The sequence below is a fragment of the Chlorocebus sabaeus genome, chromosome 8 (genome assembly GCF_047675955.1).
Source record: "Chlorocebus sabaeus isolate Y175 chromosome 8, mChlSab1.0.hap1, whole genome shotgun sequence".
NCBI lineage: Eukaryota > Metazoa > Chordata > Mammalia > Primates > Cercopithecidae > Chlorocebus > Chlorocebus sabaeus.
Window position 1 is genome coordinate 128,292,805 of NC_132911.1, and position 21,156 is coordinate 128,313,960.

Sequence of the window (21,156 nt, forward strand, 5' to 3'; positions counted from 1 at the left end):
TTTGTAAAGCCAACGAATTTCCTTACTTGAGTTGAGTATCTTTGGGACAAAACTGTAGTCGGTCAAAATCTTTAAAAAGATAAAGAAGAAGAATTACTCCTAACTTATACAGAAAAAAATTATTTATTTTCAAACAAAGTCATTCTAAGAGGCGAGGCTGGCACTCACCGAGTCCACATTCTCCTATTGCCACAACTTTCCCTTTATTGTTTTCAGCAAGATTGAGCAACTCCTTTAAGTAAAGATCAGGGTTATTCTTTTCAAATTCACCACATCTTGTAGGATGACATCCAACTGTACTGAAAAACATATCTAACACAAAATAATGTCTTAGGATTATTTTCAAAGTATTTTCTCATATTTATATTTATTATGATATTTAGAGGATATCGAGTAATTTCAACTGGTTTTCAACAATGGTAATAGATTATTCACCTTATAAGAACTGCATTATGTTAATCATATGACAATTTTTAGAATACCAAAACAAAGTAGGATACGAATATGAAAATTGCTTTAATGTATTAATAAAATAATTCAGCTTTTTCTAAAGTTTGGCACTTAGGGCTGTAGAATGCAAAGTGAAAATTTTTTGTTTTTGAGACAGGCTCCCACTGTGTCACCCACGCTGGAGTGCAGTGGTGCCATCATGGCTCACTGTAGCCTTGACCTCCTGGGCTCAAGTGATCCTCCCACTTCAGCCTCCCAAGTAACTGGGACAACATATACATGCCACCACACTTGGCCAATTTTTAAGTTTTTTTTTGTAGAGACAGGGTTTTGCTACACTGCCTAGGCTGGGCTTGAAGTCCTGAGCTCAAGCGACCCACCTGCCTAGGCCTCCCAAAGTGCTGGGATTATAGGCCTGAGCCACCATGACTAGCGATGATTTATCTTTTATATTCACCATTCATGTGACTATCTTGATTCATATATTTTTGTTGAACACCAATTCCTCCATTATTGATTCATGTATTTAATATAGTATAAAAATGTATTCCCTTAAAAAGGTTAATAGTGGAGGTAAAAGAGGCGGAAAGGGGAATTTGTTTTTCTAATAAAAAAATGAGGTTCACCTATTTGGAGGACACTCTGACAGTCTGACTTGTATAGAATACAAATGAGAAGTCAAAAACACTTTTTGAATGGCTTAGCTGAGTTTGAACCATGGGAAAGGTATCAAGCCTTCCTCAGGCTCTCATGCAGATGTTTAGAAACAAAGGAAGCAGCACTTTTAAGGCTATAAGAACACAAGTTACATGGAGAGGAGTGGAAGAGGGCTGATAATGGAGGTGGGAGAACTTTAAAAAGCATAGGTGTTTGGGGATAAAAAGTAAGGATAAAATGTTCCTATATATCTCGAAAACTCCCTGGGAGAGATTCTATCTTTAATCACTAAGAAAAAGTGTCAATGGGCCGGGTGAGGTGGCTCAGGCCTGTAATCCCAGCACTTTGGGAGGCCAAGCCAGGCAGATCACGAGGTCAGGAGTTGAAGACCAGCCTGACCAACATGGTGAAACCCTGTCTCTATTAAAGATGCAAAAATTAGCCAGGCATGGTGGCACGCACCTATAATCCCAGCTACTCAGGACGCCGAGGCAGGAGAATCACTTGTACCCAGGAGGCAGAGGTTGCAGTGAGCGGAGATCATGCCATTGCACTGCAGCCTGGGCGACAGAGCAAGACTCTTTTTCAAAAAAAGAAAAAGTGTGAATGGATCCTAAAAGAGAAGTATGGATTTTAGAGAGATTTCCATAAAAATATAGCTTTTAGTAAGTTTTCATAAACACATCAGTATTTTAAAATACAACATTTAAAAATTATGTAGAATGTTTAATTCCTCAGTGTCTAGCACATCAGGTATGCAAAAAAAAGTTAAATTCATGAATGCCAGATAAATGAGGTTTTATGTAACTAAGATTCCTTTAATAATCAATCCTAAAACTTTCAAGATTTTAAATAAATGCAAAATGTATGAACATGAAGCAAGCATATGTTATACAGCATTATTATTTGCATTCTTGGTACCTTGCACAGTATCTGGTCCATCTAGTAAAAATTTAATAAAATAATCCTTCACAGTTTAAGTTAAAAAAGAATAAATAAAAAGCAACTCGTATCTTTTTGTTTTTTGGGGTTTTTTTTGCTTGCTTGTTTTGAGACGGAGTCTTGCTCTATTGTCCAGGCTGGAGTGCAGTGGCACTATCTCCGCTTACTGCAAGCTCCGCCTCCCGGGTTCACGCCATTCTCCCACCTCAGCCGAGTAGCTGGGACTACAGGCGCCCACCACTATGCCCGGCTAATTTTTTGTATTTTTTAGTAGAGACGGGGTTTCACTGTGTTAGCCAGGATGGTCTCAATCTCCTGATCTGCCTGCCTCAGCCTCCCAAAGTGCTGAGATTACAGGCGTGAGCCACCGTGCCCAGCTAGCAACTCATATCTTAAACACGTTAAAACACATACATGAATTCCACATCAAAAACACCTGAGGTTAAACTGTGTACCTGGAGAACTTTATTCTCATTAGCTGAAATCTTAAAATAATCTTCACTGAGTACTATGAAACGGTTTTATAAACAGCTGATATACCAATGAGTACTTTGAATTTTGTCATCTTAATCATGTCCCACTGAAATCAGTCTATTTCCCTGTTGTTTCCACAGTCATGATCCATTGTATTGTACCTGAAGCAGTTTTCAGAAAGACTTCTTCAAAATTACTTAATTCATATTTTTTTTGGTAAAAGAAATATGAGGATACCATTTGTTTGTGCCAAATGCAGTGCATCTTTACTGTCTTGTAGATTTCCACCTGTAATCATAAACTGAAATAGAAAGAAAATAAAATAAGCTGACTTTAATAGGGCAGCAATAACAGTTTCCTAAACATGCCTTCCTACCACTTCCTTATTCCAGACTGCTCTCCTCTGTGACTGTCACACACCTACCCTGTTTAAAATTCAGCTGGGAGATTACCTCCTATGCAGAGTGGTATCTGACTACACCTCAGGGATGTATGTATGTATGTATGTGTGTGTATGTGTAGAGGTGTAGAATTCATCACTAGACTCTGTTAAAATGTTAAAATGTATTTACATGTCTACCTTTCCTATTAGACAACAAGTTCCTTGAGGACAGAGATCAGGTATTATGAAAGCGTGAATAATTAATCAGTGATTCACTAGTGTTGATTGATTCGATACTTCTCCAAGTGTAGTCTGGTAACTCCCAGTAGGTATGTGAACTCAAAACTATTTTCCTAATAATAATAAGACACTTTCTGTCTTTTTCACTCTCACTCTACTGCAAGTGTCCACAACGTATACAAGAAGCTACACGATGTGTGATACCACCAGACTGACTACAGAAAAAGATATGAAAATTCAGCAGGCTTCTAGTAACACAGTCATTAGAGATTTGAAAAAACAACTGTACTCATGTTGTTAATTTTTTTGTTCTGGAATACACTTGTTTTTCATAAAAATATGCTATTTATGTTATTCAGCAGTTTCTTGTTATTTTAAAAGGAATATTCAAAATTTTTTAATTTTTAATATAGTATATACAGTAGGTAAGACTCACACAAACAAAAGCTCTTTGGAGGTACTCAATAATAAAGAATGTGAAGGGGACTGGAGAGCAAAAGGTTTGAGAATCAGTGAGTTAATGCATGCTGATGAATTCTCTGTAGGAAAACATATGGCTTTTGGCAAATAAGCATACTTCTACATAGACCCATTAGGATCCACCCAGTAATTAGACTGCCATCTTTCCTGTTAAAATGAAAGTGTCACTAAAGAGCTTTGTGTTGATAGTGACAGCACTGAAGCAGTGCTGCGTAAGGGGCACATTCTTCTAAGCACATGATTCAAGCACAATGACGTATATTTTTTCATACTTCAAGAGTCTCACTAAAATGATGAACTCATTCCAGGTACAACTTAGGGAGAAAACACAAAACAAAGGTAGACCTGCAAATGATAAATAGATGTTTTCATATAGCTATTTAAATCTTTAATATGATTAGGTATTGAGTATCCGTTCAGGAAACATATAGCCATAATTAAATCCTTGACTATCTGTAAAACATAAGATATAAGGCAGGGCGCAGTGGCTCATGCCTATAATCCCAGCACTTTGGGATGCTGAGGCGGGCGGATCACCTGCAGTCAGGAGTTCAAGATCATCCTGGCCAATATGGCAAAACCCTGTCTCTACTAAAAATACAAAAATTAGCCAGGCGTGGTGGCGGGCCCCTGAAGTCCCAGCTACTTGGGAGGCCGAGGCAGGAGAATCACATGAACCTGGGAGGCAGAGGTTGCAGTGAGCCAAGATCGTGCCACTGCACTCCAGCCTGGGCAACAGAACAAGACTCTGCCTCCAGAAAAAAGAAAAAAAAAAAAAAAAAAAAAGGCATTAATAAAAATAGTGGGAAAACTTTCTTTTTGCTAACATACCTAAAACTTTAATACTAGAACAGATACCTACATCCAGTATTTAAATTATGTAAAATACTAACCAAGTCTACTTTTTATTTTATGTGTAACTTTTCTAAATAGTTGAAAAAAGGGCAAGACACGAGCGCATCATCTCCTCTCCCGGTGTATAGGATAATGATAATGATCATCTGATGGTGGCAGCTTCCAGCATACACATGACGTAGGTTGTTTATGCCAGGTATAATACCAAATGCTTTACGTTCAATATTTTATTTAGCCTTCATAACAACTCTATTAATTAAGTACTATTATCATTCTCATTTTACAGATGAGAAAACTGAAGTCTAGTGAGATAAAAGACCCCAGGTTATAAAGCTACAAAAAATGAAGCAGGGGCTGCACACCAGGTTTGTTATGCCCTAACTATGCTTTTAACTACTATAACATAAATGCAAGGTATTGAATTAAATTTCAGTTTGGAACCATGTCCAAGTAAAAATCACTTCAGTTCTGTCATTCCTAAGTGTGTGTGTGTTGTGTGTGTGCATGTGTGTGAATAAACATTAAGATTAAATTACTCATGGCTAACACATGAAAATTTAAGAGCTTAGTATTTTGGAGTCTTCAGAAAACCAGTGTTTAAAGTGATTTACCAAGCAGAATGACTCCATAATGAGAAATTAATGTAACTTGTATCTTTTCATATTATTTGTGAATAATAACAAATACAAGTTTGGAGTTGGAGACTGCAAAACTCATTTAGTCAGCAGTGTCACTTTCCAAAACATGTTATTCAACTTGGAGGCAGTAGCTATCAAGTGTCCTGACAGCATACTATGGAATTTAACCTTATTTCTTACGTGTAGGTGTGGGCTAGCTCTCTGTTTTAAAGCTAATTTAAAGAAATATCTATTCATTTGCTTACTAGAACTCTCTAAAAAACCGGAGACATTTTATTACTGTAAAAATTAAAGTATTATCTCCATTATTTGAAGTGGTATACCCAAACTATAAATAGCTACACTTGGTGTATTTTTGATTATTGCTTAATTCTGACAAATGCTAAATTATATTATAAAATTGATTAAAAGTTGCCTCTTTAGAAGCCTGGTAATTCACATAGGTTTAAAAAATTTTTTTCAAAGAGGTTTTGCCATTTATCATATATAAGAACTATATATGAGATTTGTGTAACTTAAATTGCTATGAACAGAATATTTGCATATTTTGTTTCAATTAACTTTCTAATATCACAAGTAGACAATTTGTACTCCAAGTGTGGCATTGGCTTGTTCCCTTCTACTCTGCAAAATTTTTAACTAAAATTTAGTTAAAAAATAAATTTAAAATTCTCAAGAATAACAAAACAGATGTTACCTTTTTAACACCAATCTCGACAGCTCTCCCTATTACATCCTGTAAGTCATCTGTAAAAGATACACTCTGCATTAAGAAAACCTGGCAGACAAAAATTTGACTTTTTTTTAGCTTTTGTGCAAATGGCGATTTTAAGTTTTATATTCGAAATTATAAACTTCTATAGGTAAAAAGACCTTAATTAAACTTCATTATAAATGTTCATGATCATGGTTTATCGATAAATGTGTTTCACTTTGTTTACAGTTTTATCCAAAACGCATAGGGAGTTCTCTCTCTTTTTTTTTTTTTGAGACGGAGTTTCGTTCTTGTTGCCCAGGCTGGAGTGCAACGGTGCAGTCTCGGCTCACTACAACCTCTTCCGGCCGGGTTCAAGTGATTCTCGTGCCTCAGCCTCCCACGTAGCTGGGATTACAGGTGCTTGCCAGCACGCCTAGCTAATTTTTTTTGTATTTTTAGTAGAGATGGGGTTTCACCATGTTGGCCAGGCTGGTCTCGAACTCCTGACCTCAGGTGATCTGCTTGCTTCGGCCTCCCAAAGTGTTGGGATTACAGGCGTGAGCCACCGCGCCCAGCCATGAGTTCTTTATTATTTCAACTTTAAGAGTGGATTATGTTGCCCAGGCTGGTCTTGAACTCCTGTGCTCGGGCAATCTTCCCGCCTCAGACTCCCAAAGTGGTGGGATTACAGGTGTGAGTCACAAGGCCCAGCTTGGATTATGCTTTTCAAGATCTCCTGAGGCAGAAAATTTGTCTTCATAGAGAAACTATTCGCCTTAATAAAGGAAATACTTACCTTGATGCTTTTGAACCCCCCTATAAATTCCTCTGAACATAGGGTCAGTCAAGTTGATACCAATATCTGTAGAAAGCAAAAATCACTGATTAATTACTGAGTCTAGTTGAAACTTCTACTTAAATAAAAAGCTTCTGTTACTAAACTTTTTGTTCACACACTCATCTACTCAAACAATATCCAAGTGCCTACCACTTGTCAACTACTGTGCTAGAAACATGGGATACAAAGATGAATAGGATATAATTCCTGCTTTCAAGAAACTCACTGCAGAATTGGTAAGGCAGATCCATTATCACACAATTATGAAATATTAGAAGTAAACACTGGTATTATGGGACACAGAAGGGGAACACCCAACCTAGTCTGGTGGCTGGCTCAGAAGAGGCTTCCAGAAAGAAGTAATCATTGAACTGCATCTTAAAGGATGAGTGGCTATTATCCAGTGGAACAGAGGTAACTGCAGACAGAGGAAGCAGTGGGAGCAAAGCCTTCAGGATGGGAAAAAGCACAGTGTTTGTAAAGAGCTACAGGCTGTTCCGGCTGCTGGAGAGAACAATTGACCCTCCGTATCTCTGGGATCTGGAGCTGCAGATTCAGCCAACCACAGGTCAATTGAAAATATTAGAAAATAAAAATAAAAATACAACAATAAGGAATATATAAATAAAAGTACAGCAAGGTATAAAAACCATTTACATAGCATTTACCTCAAATTAGGTATTTTAAGTAATCTAGACATGATTTAAAGCATACATGAGGATATGCATAGGTTATAGGCAAACACCATGCCATTTTATGTAAGGGACTTGAACATCCGAGGGTTTTGGTATCTGCAGGAGGTCCTGGAACCAATCTCCTGCCGATACTGAGGAAAGACAGTGTAAGGAAGGGAGGGGTCAGAAGATGCCAGACTCAGCTATGGTACAGACACTTGTTTTTAAAATATTGGATGCAACAGGAAGCTCTGTCCTGCTGCAGAATATAAGGGAACATGGGGAATAACAAGATATGAAGCCAAACTGTGATTGATCACAGGCAAGAAGAAAAATGCCCCCGTTATTGAAAATACATATCATTTAGCTTTTAGCAGGAGGAGAATCTCAAAATGTGCGGTGGTGGTAGGCAGCTGATTACCAACAGACTCCCTACATAATTTCTGCGAAGTTTCAGCTTCTTGGTATGTTCTCATTTTAATTTCTGCCAAGCTGATCCCCAGGAATATCTGCTCCACCAATAAGACACACCTTGAAAGTGAATGGGAGTTTAGAGAATTTAAGAGAGAGTGAAGAGAGCATTGCAGGCATTTGAAACAATAGGGGAAAAAGTAAAATGCAGAAAACGACAAAGGTATTTGAATGCCAACATGTCAACAAAGATGGGCGGGATGTGGTACCCTTTAAAAGGGCTACTAACATACAAACATCATCTAATACTATACATACTGTAGGAGTTTGGTGGAATGGCCCAATCAGGAGAATTACTATCTAGTTGTTTTATAAGTAAGGAAAGGAAATTAGATAAAGGGGTCAGACTGAGAAAGGAAACCCAGGGAAGAGGAGAAGCCTTTCTGCCTAAAATAATCCTTCGCAGAGGTTTAGCCTAGGGTCACTGATCATCACTGATCATTAGGAAAACAGAAATGGTCTGTATCGCTTCTAGACCATTTCCCCTTTGTGCAGTGTTAAGCAAACAATTATTCATAACACCTGTCAAAGACTATGAGGAAGCCTTTATTCAAGAGAGACTACTGACGGCAGGGAAGCTTTTGCGGAAGCGGGAGGGACTGGGCTCAATTTTGAATACAAGGACAAGTGAGGATTTATTGCCACCAAGTAGAATGGGGATCAACAGATGAAAAATTACTAAGAGGAAACATCAAAGGTGAGGGAAGATTCTGGGTTTACTCAACTTGACGGATTTTTGCTGAAGGCAGGCCAGAGTGATAGGATATTCTGCTTGGGGATTTGAGATTTGGGATGGGGGAAATGAGGGATGAGAAAGGTCTATAGGTCCTGGCTGAAGAGGGAAGCAGGTCCTACATCCCAGAATAGTCTCTGGGTTTATCTGGGCAGGCAGAAATGCAGGAAAACTCCTTCGAAAGTCCCTTGACCTAAGTGCAGTGAGAAGCGCTTAAAGGTCACGCAGATGTGGACAGTGGTAATCGCAGCTGACCACACACCATCCTCCCACACTTTGGCATCATCATAATCTTTTTTTTTTTTTCTTTTTGAGACAGAGTCTCACTCTATCACCCAGGCTACAGTGCAGTGGCACAATCTCGGCTCACTGTAACCTCCACCTCCCGGGTTCACGCAATTCTCCTGTCTCAGCCTCCCAAGTAGCTGGGATTATAGGCGCCCACCACCACACCCAGCTAATTTTTTGTATTTTTAGTAGAGACGGGGTTTCACCATGTTGGACAGGCTGGTCTCAAACTCCTGACCTCAGGAGCTCCCCCTGCCTTGGCCTCCCAAAATGCTGGGATTACAGGCATGAGGCACTGCGCCCGGCCAGTCTTGATAAATTCTTATAGCCTCGCACTGCTGGCCCAGATAGTCACAGCTCACCCGCAACAAATAAGTGAGTCTTTCTGAGCCTCAGTTTTCTCACTAGTAGGATGGACATAAACTTTTTCCTTCCAGCAACAAAATGTGGCTCAAATCCAAAAACAAATATGAAAGCATTTTGCAAATTAAAACTCCTATTAACATGTAATTATTGGGAACAGTGTTATTACAAACACTGTAACATGCCAACAACAAATGGAATTTGAATCAGCTTTAGCCATACTGCCATACCACCTTAAGTGGTTAAGGCTCCTGATCCAAGAATGCATTATCAAATAGCCAAATGTGAGTCAATATGTTTTGAACATTAAGACTCATGATGTAATCACGAAAATAAAGCCACTCAAAATCCTATTTATTTAACTTATCAAAACGTTCTTATCTATGTTAAGGGATAGTGAGAACAAAAACCTTGTATCTGAGAAATGCAAGCACCTTTAAATTATCAGGCCCAGAAGGCATTTACAATGTTCACAGCAGTCCATGCTCACTCCCCTTTGAGCTAAGTAATTACTTCTTGAAGCCAATTGCTATGTGGGCTCTAGACTGAAGCCAAGTGGCCATAAAATGCCATACACCCTATAGTTCAACAATACATAGCCAATCACTAACCAATGTTATTTCTATAAACCAATGAGAATCCCTGATTAACAATTTTTGTAACCGCGCCCCCCTCCCTTTTGATTTGTCCTTTAAAAACTTGAGCCTCTCTTTTGTTCTCTGGAGCAGTCCCCAAGGCAACTTGGAAGTGTGTCCTGGGCTGCAGTCCTCAACTGTTGTGCTTGAATAAACTCTGTAAACTAGATTCTGACCTTTTTGGTTATTTGAGGTTAACAATAGTATATTTTAAATTAAAAGTCTCTGGCCGGGTGCGGTGGCTCACACCTGTAATCCCAGCACTTCAGGAGGCTGAGGTGGGCGGATTATGAGGTCAGGAGATCGAGACCATCCTAGCTAACACAGTGAAAACCCGTGTCTACTAAAGAATACAAAAAATTAGCCGGGCGTAGTGGCGAGCGCCTATAGTCCCAGCTACTCGGGAGGCTGAGGTGGGAGAATGGCGTGAACCCAAGAGGCGGAGGTTGCAGTGAGCCGAGAATGCGCCACTGCACTCCAGCCTGGGCGACAGAGCAAGACTCCGTCTCAAAAAAGAAAAAAAAATTAAAAGTCTCTATTAGACGTATGCCTATTGGCACGTAAACTCAAAGTAGACAAATACTGTATGAAAACCAATGTCTAGCCAGATCCAGCTGAAGATAGTAAGTAGCTTGAAAAGTTAAGAAAGCAAGAGATATGGGTGGGAAGGAATGACAGGAAGAAAAACAAGGCAAAGTGGAAAATTACTACTTCCGATTAGGGGAGAAAAGTGAAGGATTCATACATTCGGTAGCATGTCCCCTATATAGATCAGGAATGTTTCTTTTTCATTAACTTTCTTCAAATAGCTGGCTTGAAAAGCAGCACCTACTTTATTATCTAAGAGTTCTTCAAATATTGACTTTTAGTTTTCAAAACAAAGTGAGAGTAGAAAACGGCACTGTTTGTAACCAGGAGAAGACGGTAACTCTTAAGTTGAAGCCTCAGTGTTTGGGCTCACTGAATCGTGTCACATCACTGTCACCTATGATCTAGGGATACAAAGGGACAGCAAATAGGGCATAATTTGTTTTTTTTTAGATATGGCTAGTCTTTAGATATAACCCTGAGTTTATAGCAAATACAGGGGATAAGAGAACAAGCTCAATGACACTACTATTTAGCAAACAGACAAAGCCGGGAGATAGGACTTTCTGTAGGGTGTTGACTTAAAATCATGAGATCTATACATTAGGGAAGAACTTTATTTCTTATACTGAGGTGCAACCTGCAGGCTGGGAAGCAGAGCCTTTGGCTGAGAACAAAAGCAACCATTTCAAGGGAAGAAGTGGGGAACAGGAGTTTTACACTAAATGGGCTGGCTAACGTACATATTTAACAGGTTATAGAAGGAGCTATGCATATTCATGAATGGTGGACTCATGCATGTATAAGCAAACATACATGTTACACAAACCCCATGTTCTCTTGGGGTGGAGACTTAACATTAAAACACAGTAAAATTAAGCTTTATATGTCAAAAGGTGCACAGCCTGAGTAAACCAGCCAGAACTAGTCTGTGACTGCTGGTCATTTGTCAGGAAGGAATGTGCAGTGAAACTGGTCAGCTGTCACATCAAAAGCACAAAAAAGGAGGGGAGTCTGGCTGTGGTGTCAGGTGGTTGGCTGAAGTCAGGAGAGGAGTGAGTCTTGTTTCTGTTCCAGGGCTGGTATCTATTTAACGCTTACAAAGTCTGGTATCAGTTAGTGAGGAATGGGGTGTACTGAGGTGTAACCAACGTCTCATCATGGCTGGAAAACTTAGCTTTCAAAGTTTTTCTGGGGTCTCCTTGGCCAAGGTGGTGTCCATTCAGTCAGTCGGTGGGGCAGGGGGGTGCTTAGAATTTTATTTTTATTTCATGTTTCCCCATTTTAGCCACGGTCTATTGCAGGCAGCACCAACAGCCAAATCTTTATTTTGTCCCACGTCATTGCCAGGGTGGTGTGGCTACCTGTCCCAGATCCACCCACTCCCTAGGACAGCCATTTGGACATCCTAGATCAGGCAGGAATAGAGAGATGGCAGGCACTCATTAACCCATAAGGTATAAGAGATGTAAGAGCTAAAAGGAATGGCTACAGAATTAACTTGCCTGTAAGTTCTATGTGCTAACCATCATAATTCTGGTTTTAACCGGGGACTTCTTGCAGTCCTATTGTAAGTAATTTAAATGTTAAGAAAGTATGATGGAGACTATGAATATGACAAACACTTAGACAGCAGCTTGAAAGGGATTTCCCAGGCCACTTGGAAGCCAACTAAATAGATCGTTGGGAGGATTAGTAGTTCATACCTCTTGTAACCATTTAAGTTTGTTTGGATAGTCTTTCTCTAACAGTGTCTTTTTTTTTTTTTTTTTTTGAGACGGTGTCTCACTCTGTTGCCCAGGCTGGAGTGCAAAGGCGCCATCTCGGTTCACTGCAAGTTTCGCCTCCCGGGTTCACACCATTCTCCTGCCTCAGCCTCCTGAGTAGCTTAGACTACAGGCGCCTGTCACCATGCCCGGCTAATTTTTTGTACTTTTAGTAGAGATGGGGTTTCACCGTGTTAGCCAGGATGGTCTTGATCTTCTGACCTTGTGATCCGTCTGCCTCGGCCTCCCACAGTGCTGGGATAACAGGCGTGAACCACCGTGCCTGGCTTCTAACAGTTTCTATTTCACCTGAAGTACTTACGTAACAGGAGGTATGGACCAAACGACTCCTTGTTTGGCTAGGAGAAAATCTACAGCAATTTTATTATCTAATACTACTTGAGCCAAGGAGTTTTGGGATTTTTGTTGAGTTACAAGGCTTTTTGCAGCATCTGCAGCTATCTTGAGGTGGGAAATTAAAGAAAAATAAAATTAAAAAGAGAGAGAAATAAGTTTTCCTGTATTAGGCTGACTTGTCTCAGAGGCAGCAACAGGCACATCCCAGACCCAGAAAGTCTTGATATTATCTAATGTGCTCTGGAGACTCTCCCAGCACTCCCTCAACATAGGGAGAAGAAAATCAAATTTTCCTTTGTTTTATGGTATGAGTTTATAGATTCTTGTTCTCTGTAACTAGTAACTTCAAGTATTTTGTTGTATCTAAGAAGTATAACAAAGGTCATGAGAAGCCTGAGTAGGCCTGAACTACAGCTGCCTGGGCACCATAGTGAAGGTTAAGGGATAAGCCCGTGCCTAGGCAAACCTAGATAACGGACGTCTGGGTTGCTTGGCAACGGTCATGAGCAATCCTGAGTTTGTCCTGCCTCTGTATCCTTGCTTTCACACCACTGTAAGCTTGTTTCAAGCTAGCTCACCTCCTTTTGTGAAGTGTGTATTAAAAGTCAAGTGCTGGCTTTGTTCCGGGCTCAGTCTTTGGACATGAGTCTGCTGGGCCTGAGTGCACTCAATAAAAGATTGTCCTGTTTCAACCTGAGGTCTCTCTCATCCCCCTAAATCCTGCAACAATCTGACTAATAGTAGCAGAGACTTTTCAAATAATATCCTTATTGACATAAATCCCAACACTTGGAATTAATATTCCCAGGATGCTTTGATCTGTATCATCTTCATACCCTGCCAATACAGACCTTTTAGTTTAATAATGGAGAGAAAGGGGGTCCTTCTGTAAGTCTGTGGAAGGATATGGGGGTTACAAAATATCCCAGCAAGCAGGGACCTTCTAACTGTAGGCTGTCAAGGCAACAGTGTGCCCAAAGCTATGCAGGTGGATCAGACCCTATGCCACATACACAGAGCCTGAATGGGGGGCACAAGTGATACTCCTGAGGGTGTCTTAATTAGCAGATGCATTCATGAGGAGCGCTGACATCACCAAACTGAACCATGGGCCATTTCTCTTGCAAGCTTTCCAGAATCCACTCACTTATTTTAAATGTAAATATTGTGGGCACTGTAGGGATATATTTTTAACTTTATTTATCTGATGTAGATGACACTTGTCTATCCAGTAGTTCTTAGGTCAAGAAGGTCCCCTGGTAGGCTGGGTGTGGTGGCTCACGCCCGTAATCCCAGCACCCTGGGAGGCCGAGGCAGGTGGATCACTTGAGGTCAGGAGTTTAAGACCAGCCTGGCCAACATGGTGAAATCCAGTCTCTACTAAAAATACAAAAATTAGCCAGGCATGGTGGCAGGTAATCCCAGCTCTTGGGATGCTGAGGCAGGAGAGTTGCTTGAACGCAGGAGGCGGAGGTTACCATGAGCTCAGATCTCACCACTGCACTCCAGCCTGGGTAACAGAGCCAAGACTCAGTCTCAAACACAGGACAAATCAAAACAAGGCGTGACAACATATGGGCTTTGAAGCAATTGGACCTGGAAAGTCAACAGGGAAAGGGGTTGGTCTGGGTAAGTGGTGACATTAGGGACATCTGAGAAGTCAGTGACAGATATTACCAATGGCACATATTTATCATGAATGGATCAGGGAAATTGTTGGCAAATCCAGCAATCCAACAGGTTTCCTTCTACTAGCAACATTTGGGACAGCTTAACTAAAGTGTTACCACGCCATTCTCTGCATTGAGACAAGACAGAGGGGGGAAGGGGACAGTATGGGTATGAGAGTAAAAGGAACGGAGGGAACAGCCATTTAACAATTCAGAAAACTGAACCAAGGGAAAACCCATAAATCCCATACAAATCCAAGGGGATTATCTGACAAACTTTAGGGGCTGACCTTAAGTAAGAGAATACCTCAGTGCAGGAACAGAACAATGATGTCCTCAGGCGTGCAGGGTCACAAGCCCTGCTCAGTTCTGATAAAGACAGAAAGAGGAAGCACACAGGTAGCTAACTAAACATTGAAGTTATCTAGTAGAAAGGCATGGAACAAATTCTATTAGTTTAGATAGACGCAAATTATTAAGTAAAAGACCCAGTGTCTTTGAATACAGTCCTGGCCCTGGGTGTCACGAAAGCAGTTTATGTGGACTATTGCCTTTTTCTGGGTCTAGAGATAGGCTTTGGTTAACTGAAGTCTTGTATAGAGACCAGCACCAACTTCCAAGTTTCAGCAGGGGTTGTTTTCAGATGAGACATGTGCGACTAGGAGTCAGGTGTCTGTAACTTAGCAGCACAAGGATTAATTAATAGCACCCATCCAGTAGGCTGGAGGAAGTATTTTAACTGATGTCTCTTCCACTACTTGTCGTCACCAAGCTGGAGGTAGTAATACTGGAGTTTATGGCCTGTCGGGGAAGCTGTAAAAAGATTCTACAACCTGCAGTGATTCATCTTTACAGCTTTAACAAGCCCCTGGCAATAAGCCTAAAGTTCCCTCCTGTAATTGGGCAGGAGAAAATATTTCCTGGTCTAAGTGCACAGACCAACCAGTAACAATTTCAAAAGGGGAGAGCTGACATTTACTGGTGGGAGTGGACTGCAGCATCAGTAAGGCTAATGGGAGAGCTTTAGGCCAGGAAAGGTTAAGTTTGTGTAACTTTTGCCAGCTGGTTTTCAATGATCCCATTAGACTGTTCATCTAGCCCAGAGGACTGGGGGGAGCAGGCACAGTGAAAGTGCTATAAAAGGGCACATTTTAAAAACTTGTTCTAGTATTTAGCAGGTAAAATGAGTGCCTCTATCGCTGTGGAATTCAGTGGGAACACCTTAGAGAGGAATGGTTTTTCTCAAGCAGCATTTCGGCCACCACCATGGCTGTTGCTTGTTTACAGGTGGAAGACTTACCTCAATGAGAATACATCATCAACCATTAGAAGAACAAAATTTAATCTGTGGGATGGTGGCAACTAAATGAAATCAAGTTGTCACATGGTTAAGGGACCCTAGGGGAGAGAAAATTGTCCTGGAGGGAGCTTCAGGAGTTCACCTGGGTTATACTGAGGGTAGATATTGCAAAGTTTATATAGCTGAGGGGCAAGAGCTGGAGAGAGTCACCAACAGTACTGTCTACCCCGCTGAATCATTTTGTCTGGATTCCAATGGGTTAGATTACATATAAAGGTTGTTTGTCTTTGCAGGGTGCTGGGTAGGACTAGATGTCCATTTGGACCTTCCTGTAATTTTGTCTGGGGATTGGAAGTGCAATTTTGTTTAATCCATTTCCCTCTTCCAGACTCCAAGACTGTCTTTTGTGAAAATGAGTCTGCAGATGGGGAGGAGAGCAAGGAAGAAGAGCAAGGGGAGGAGGAGGAGAAGTGGGTTGAATACATGTAACTTGGCAAGGAGCCACTTGCAGGGTGGCAGCTTTAGCTGCGGCATCCACTAGGAGGTTGCCTTCGCTGTCTTCTGTCTTGTCAGAGAAATGTCCCTGGACGATGATAACGGTTAGGGCTCAATGAGCCTGAATGGCATCTAAGAGAAACAAAACAGTCTTTGTTTTTGTTTTTTTTCTGAGACAGAGTCTCACTCTGTCACCCAGGCTGGAGTGCAGTGGTGCGATCTCAGCTCAACACAACCTCCAGCTCCCAGGCTCAAGTGATTCTCCTGCCTCAGCCTCCCTCGTAGTTGGGCTTACAGGTGCGTGCCGCCACGTCTGGCTAATTTTTGTGTTTTTTATAGAGACGAGATTTCACCATGTCTCCACAGGTGAAAGCCCCCTAAACTTGGTCAGGCTGGTCTCGAACTCCTGACCTCAAGTGATCTACCTGCCTCGGCCTCCCAAAGTGCTAGGATTACAGGCGTGAGCCACTGCACCCGGCCTAGTCTTTGTTCTTAAAAGGTTGTCCAGAGGAAGTAAAAAAATCCTCTTTGTTTCTAGAGCATGCCAAAATCACGGGCAACTCCAAAGACATACAAGCTGTCTGTATAAATACTAGCCATTTCATCCCTGGCCAGAGGCAGGCCCAAGTGAGGGGATGCAAATTCTGCTTGTTAGGCAGATCGGGCAGTTGGCTGGGGGCCTGATTCAGTGGTTCCCATCAGAGACCACCACATAGGCTGCACAATGGAAGCCAGCAGAATTTTTCAGAAAGGATCCATCAGTGGGTAAGGGGGTCTCCCTTAAGTCTATATAGGTGAGAGAAGGGTGTCTGTAAAGACAACGCAGTCTTTGGGTGCATAAATCTCCTATTAAAGGCAAAATGGGGCCGGGCGCGGTGGCTCATGCCTATAATCCCAGCACTTTGGGAGGCTGAGGCTGGCGGATCACGAGGTCAGGCAATCAAGACCATCCTGGCAACACAGTGAAACCTCCTCTCTACCAAAAATACAAACAATTAGCCGGGCATGGTGGCGGGTGCCTGTAATCCCAGCTACTCAGGAGAATGGCGTGAACCCGGACGATGGAGCTTGCAGTGAGCCAAGATGGTGCCACTGCACTCCAGCCTGGGCGATAGAGTGAGACTCTGTCTCAAAAAAAAAAAAAAAAAAAAAAAAAAAAAAAATGCAAAATGGTAGTTACATTAAGGAGGTTACAGTAAATTATGGTTAGGTTAGAAGAGGAGGAGAAAAGTATCTCATAGGAGGTCAATCAACCGGCTTAAAGATGCTGAGTGAGGGGACAGGTGCAAAGGGCCTAAATCGAATGAGAAACATATACAATGAGGGGAATCTCAGGAGTATTTTTTTGGTAGCCTTGATGAGTGCTGAGGGGGTGGTGACTGCCCTCAGTACAGGAAGGAATGCCTCGTGAAATTGGTCAGCTGTCATGGTGAAACTGCAAAAAAGGAGGGGAGGCTGGTCACAATGTCAGGCAGTTGGCTGAAGTCAGCAGAGGAGCAAGTCTTCCATTCTTTGTTTTTCCAGAGCTGGTTTCTGTTTAACTTTTAGGAAAAAAGTCTGGTATTTGTTAGTAAGGAAGGAGACCATGACCATCTTATCATGTTTGGGAATTTGTTTTTCATGTTTTTCTGGAGTCTACTTGGCCAAAGGGGGGGGGGGTCTGTTCAGCCAGTTTAGGGGGCTTAGAATTTTATTTTTATTTCACAGGGACAATTAGCCCAGCTGCTTTGGCAAGTCAGTGCCATTAAAAAATAAATGCGCTAGATCAAGGGGTTGGTAAACTAAGGCCCACAAGACACTGCCTACTTTTGTTTGCCTCTAAGCTAAGAATGACTTTACATTTTTAAATAGTTGAAGAAAATCAAAATAATATTTTGTGACACATCAAAATTATAAGAACTTCAAGTTTCAGTAACCATAAGTTTTACTGGAACATGGCCACACCTACTTATATACTATCACCTGCTTTTGAATGACAAGGTGTGAGATAGGAAAACTGTATTCTCATACAATACTCTGAATACTTCATTTTTTTTTTTTTTTTTTTTTTTTTTTTTTAAGTAGAGATGGGTCTCACTTTGTTGCCCAGGCTGGTCTTGAACTCCTGGGCTCAAGCAGTCCTCCCGCCTTGGCCTCCCAAAGTGCTCGGATTACAGGTGTGAAGATTCACTTCTGACATCACGTAGGTGTGGGGTTTCCTCTCCCAACAACCAACTCTCTGATACCAGCTGGGTGACCTACAATTTAACTCAATTCTCACACTATCTACCTGGAGATAACAACAGACAGCAGAAGTCAAGGGCTCAGTCCCACAAGACTCCTCCCATTCCAGATGCCAATTACAAGCAGTAGGTTCCCAGGTTACCCACAACTTGTCCAACTTGGCTACAATCAGAGGTTCCCACAACCTCCTTCTCAGGTTTGATCATTTGCTAGAGCAGCTCACAGAAGTCAGGAAAGCACTTTACTTATTACCCATTCATTATAAAAAGATGCAGCTCAAAAACGACCATGTGGAAGAGACACATAAGAGACATGTGTGGGTTTTTAGAGGCTTCACCATGTAGGTATGATTGATTAAATCACTGGCTATTAGTGAACAACTCAACCTTCAGTTCCTCTCCCCTTCCTCAGAGGTGGGAGTGGGTGGGAGGGACTGAAACTTCCAACTCTCTAATCACATGATTGGTTTTCCTAGGCAAACCCCCATCCTGAGGCTATCCAGGAGCCCCCAGTCATCAGTCATCTTAGTAGCATACAAAAAGCACTTAGGAGATTCCAAAGGTTTCAGGAGTTGTGCACAAAGGAATGGGAGCACAGAACAAATATGTACTTATTATTACATCACAGTACACACAAGGGCAGAGTTGAATAGCTGCAATGAGATCACATGGCCCTCAAAGTCTAAAGTATTTACTATATGGCCCTTTAAAGAAAAAGTTTGCAAACCTCTGCACTTGATTTAAAAACTTAAGGAACAACCAAATGTGTGGCTCTAAATGGGATACTATTTTGGACATGACCACCAAGGGACATTTTTGGAACAACAGGAAAAGTTTGAGTATGGTTTTGGTATTAGTTAAGATGAAAATTTCCTGAAATAGAAAGGTGGAGACTGTGATGCAGATTACAAAAGAGTAGCCTCAGTATGATCTTATTTTGTTTGGTATGCCTACAGAAGATCTGGAAAGATAGATATGGAAGTGTTATGTGTGATTTGGAGGAATTATATTAATTTGCTTTTGCATTGCTATAAAGGAACACCTGAGACTGGGTAATTTATAAAGAAAAGAGGTTTATTTGGCTCATGGTTCTGCAGGTTGTACAAGATGCATGACACCAGCATCTGCTTTTGGGAGGATCTCAGTAAGTTTCCAACCCTGGTGGAAAGGGAAGGGGAACCAGTGTGAACTCATTACCACAGGGAGGTCATCAAGCCTTTTATGAGGGATCCACCCCCATGAGATGGATGGTGGGAAGTGACCCAAACACCTCCCACTGGACGCACCCCAACGTTGGACAGCAAATTTTAACATGAGATTCGGAGGGGACAAATATCTAAACAATATCAGGAATGGAATGTGATGTTTTTATTTTCACTGTTGTATTTTGCATTTTCTTCTTGCATAGATATTTCTCATTTTTTTGTGTACTATGTAATCTAAGATCAATGCAGTAGAGATTTGGGCATATAATAGTTGCAGGTAGAAGTATTTTTGAGAGTGGAAGAGTTTGTAAATAACACCCAGGGAATAGAATATAAAAAATTCCACTTGTGGAGAAAGAAAAGAGTGTAAGTTGGGCTAAAGAAATTCTCATGCTGGCCGGTGGCTCCATGTGTAATCCCACAACTTTGGGAGGTGGAGGTGGAAGGACTGCTTAAGGCCAGCAATTCAAGACCAACCTGAGCAACATAGCAAGACACTGTCTCTACAAAAAAAAATTAGCCTGGTGTGGTGGTGAGCATCTCTAGTCTCAGCTACTTGGGAGGATGAGGCAGGAAGATCACTTGAGCCCAGGAGGTCAATGCTGGAGCCATGATCTAAGCCACTATACTCCAGCCTAGGTGACAGAGCAAGACCCTGTCTCAAAACAAACAAAAACCCCCACTGTTGGGGTATAGTTCTAAGGGGCAGTCACTTGTTATGCAAGTAGAAAAGAGAGAAATGTAGAAAGAATTATAATGGTCAGCTGTCTTAAACCAAAATCTAAGGTAATTTTCATAATACTGGTTTAATTTTTCATGCAATTGTCCCATGTGAAGCTTGTTCATGGACCAATCTTCCAGAGATTTAATATGGTGTTTTTCAAAGTATTTGTTCAGAACTCATTATTAGGCTAAGAATTTAGTCTAGCGATTCATGGACAGAATTTTTTTAAATGACACAAACTGAAAGATTAAATACCAGAGAAAGTCATATACCAAGGATAGAATGCATAATACGATCTCATTTCTGTTTTAAAAAGGAAAAAAAAAAAACAAAAAACCTTGATATGTTGTATTTTTATGAATCTGCATAACAATCTATTAAAAAATTAGGGAAGGCCATACTTTAAACTTTTAATATGGTTACTTTAGGAGAGCGGGGCTAAAGGAGACCATGCAGAAAAAATTTATTCCAATTATTTATTCCAATAAAGTCTCCTTCTCTAAGAAGTCTTTTCTTGCTTATTTTATCTGGTGCTAATCCCTTTACTAATTTTCTTATCACCTTAGCATTAAAGCCACTCATTCATACTTGCCCAGTCATTGTACTACGCCCCTAGGAAAAAAATATAAATACCATACCAGAGTATCTGCCTTAAGAGTTTGATCTAGTGGGAAAGACAGACTCATATTTAATTACAAATAATGTGGTATAAGTTTTAAGGAGTAAGGTAGGTAGGTAGGCAGGGCAGGTAGGCAGACAGGCAACAGGGTTGGTAGGCAGAGGGAATATTTTGGCCCCAAACTGCCACTCTAAAACCTTGTCAGAGGTAACAAACAGCATGCACAAGTGTTCATAGAGCGGTCCAGGGATGGGCTAGAAAAGTGGGCAGGACTGGACAATAGAAGGGCTTTGTATGGTGTGAAAGTACTTAGACTATCCTGAGGAGAATAAATGAGAGATTTGAAGCAAAAGAAACATGTAGCTGATTTTGAGTTTTAGATACACCAAAATG

The 21,156-nt window shown here is 41.0% G+C and overlaps 1 protein-coding gene across 8 annotated transcripts in view; it reads right to left on the reverse strand.

Annotated features, from left to right (window-relative positions):
* Positions 1–21,156, reverse strand: part of TATDN1 (TatD DNase domain containing 1) — a 48,008-nt gene that overhangs the window by 25,312 nt on the left and 1,540 nt on the right. For 2 of the 8 annotated variants that reach the window (XM_008001498.3, XM_008001499.3), the window contains exons 2-6: positions 6,612–6,677; positions 5,816–5,865; positions 2,761–2,824; positions 169–312; positions 27–69 (exon numbers count right to left, since the gene is read on the reverse strand). In XM_008001498.3, coding sequence (XP_007999689.1) covers positions 27–69; positions 169–312; positions 2,761–2,824; positions 5,816–5,865; positions 6,612–6,677 — 367 coding nt within the window. Of the gene's footprint in view, positions 1–26; positions 70–168; positions 313–2,684; positions 2,825–5,815; positions 5,866–6,611; positions 6,678–21,156 lie in introns of those variants that run through there. The other 6 variants (XM_038000166.2, XM_073018343.1, XM_008001502.3 and 3 more) reach the window with 6 other exon arrangements.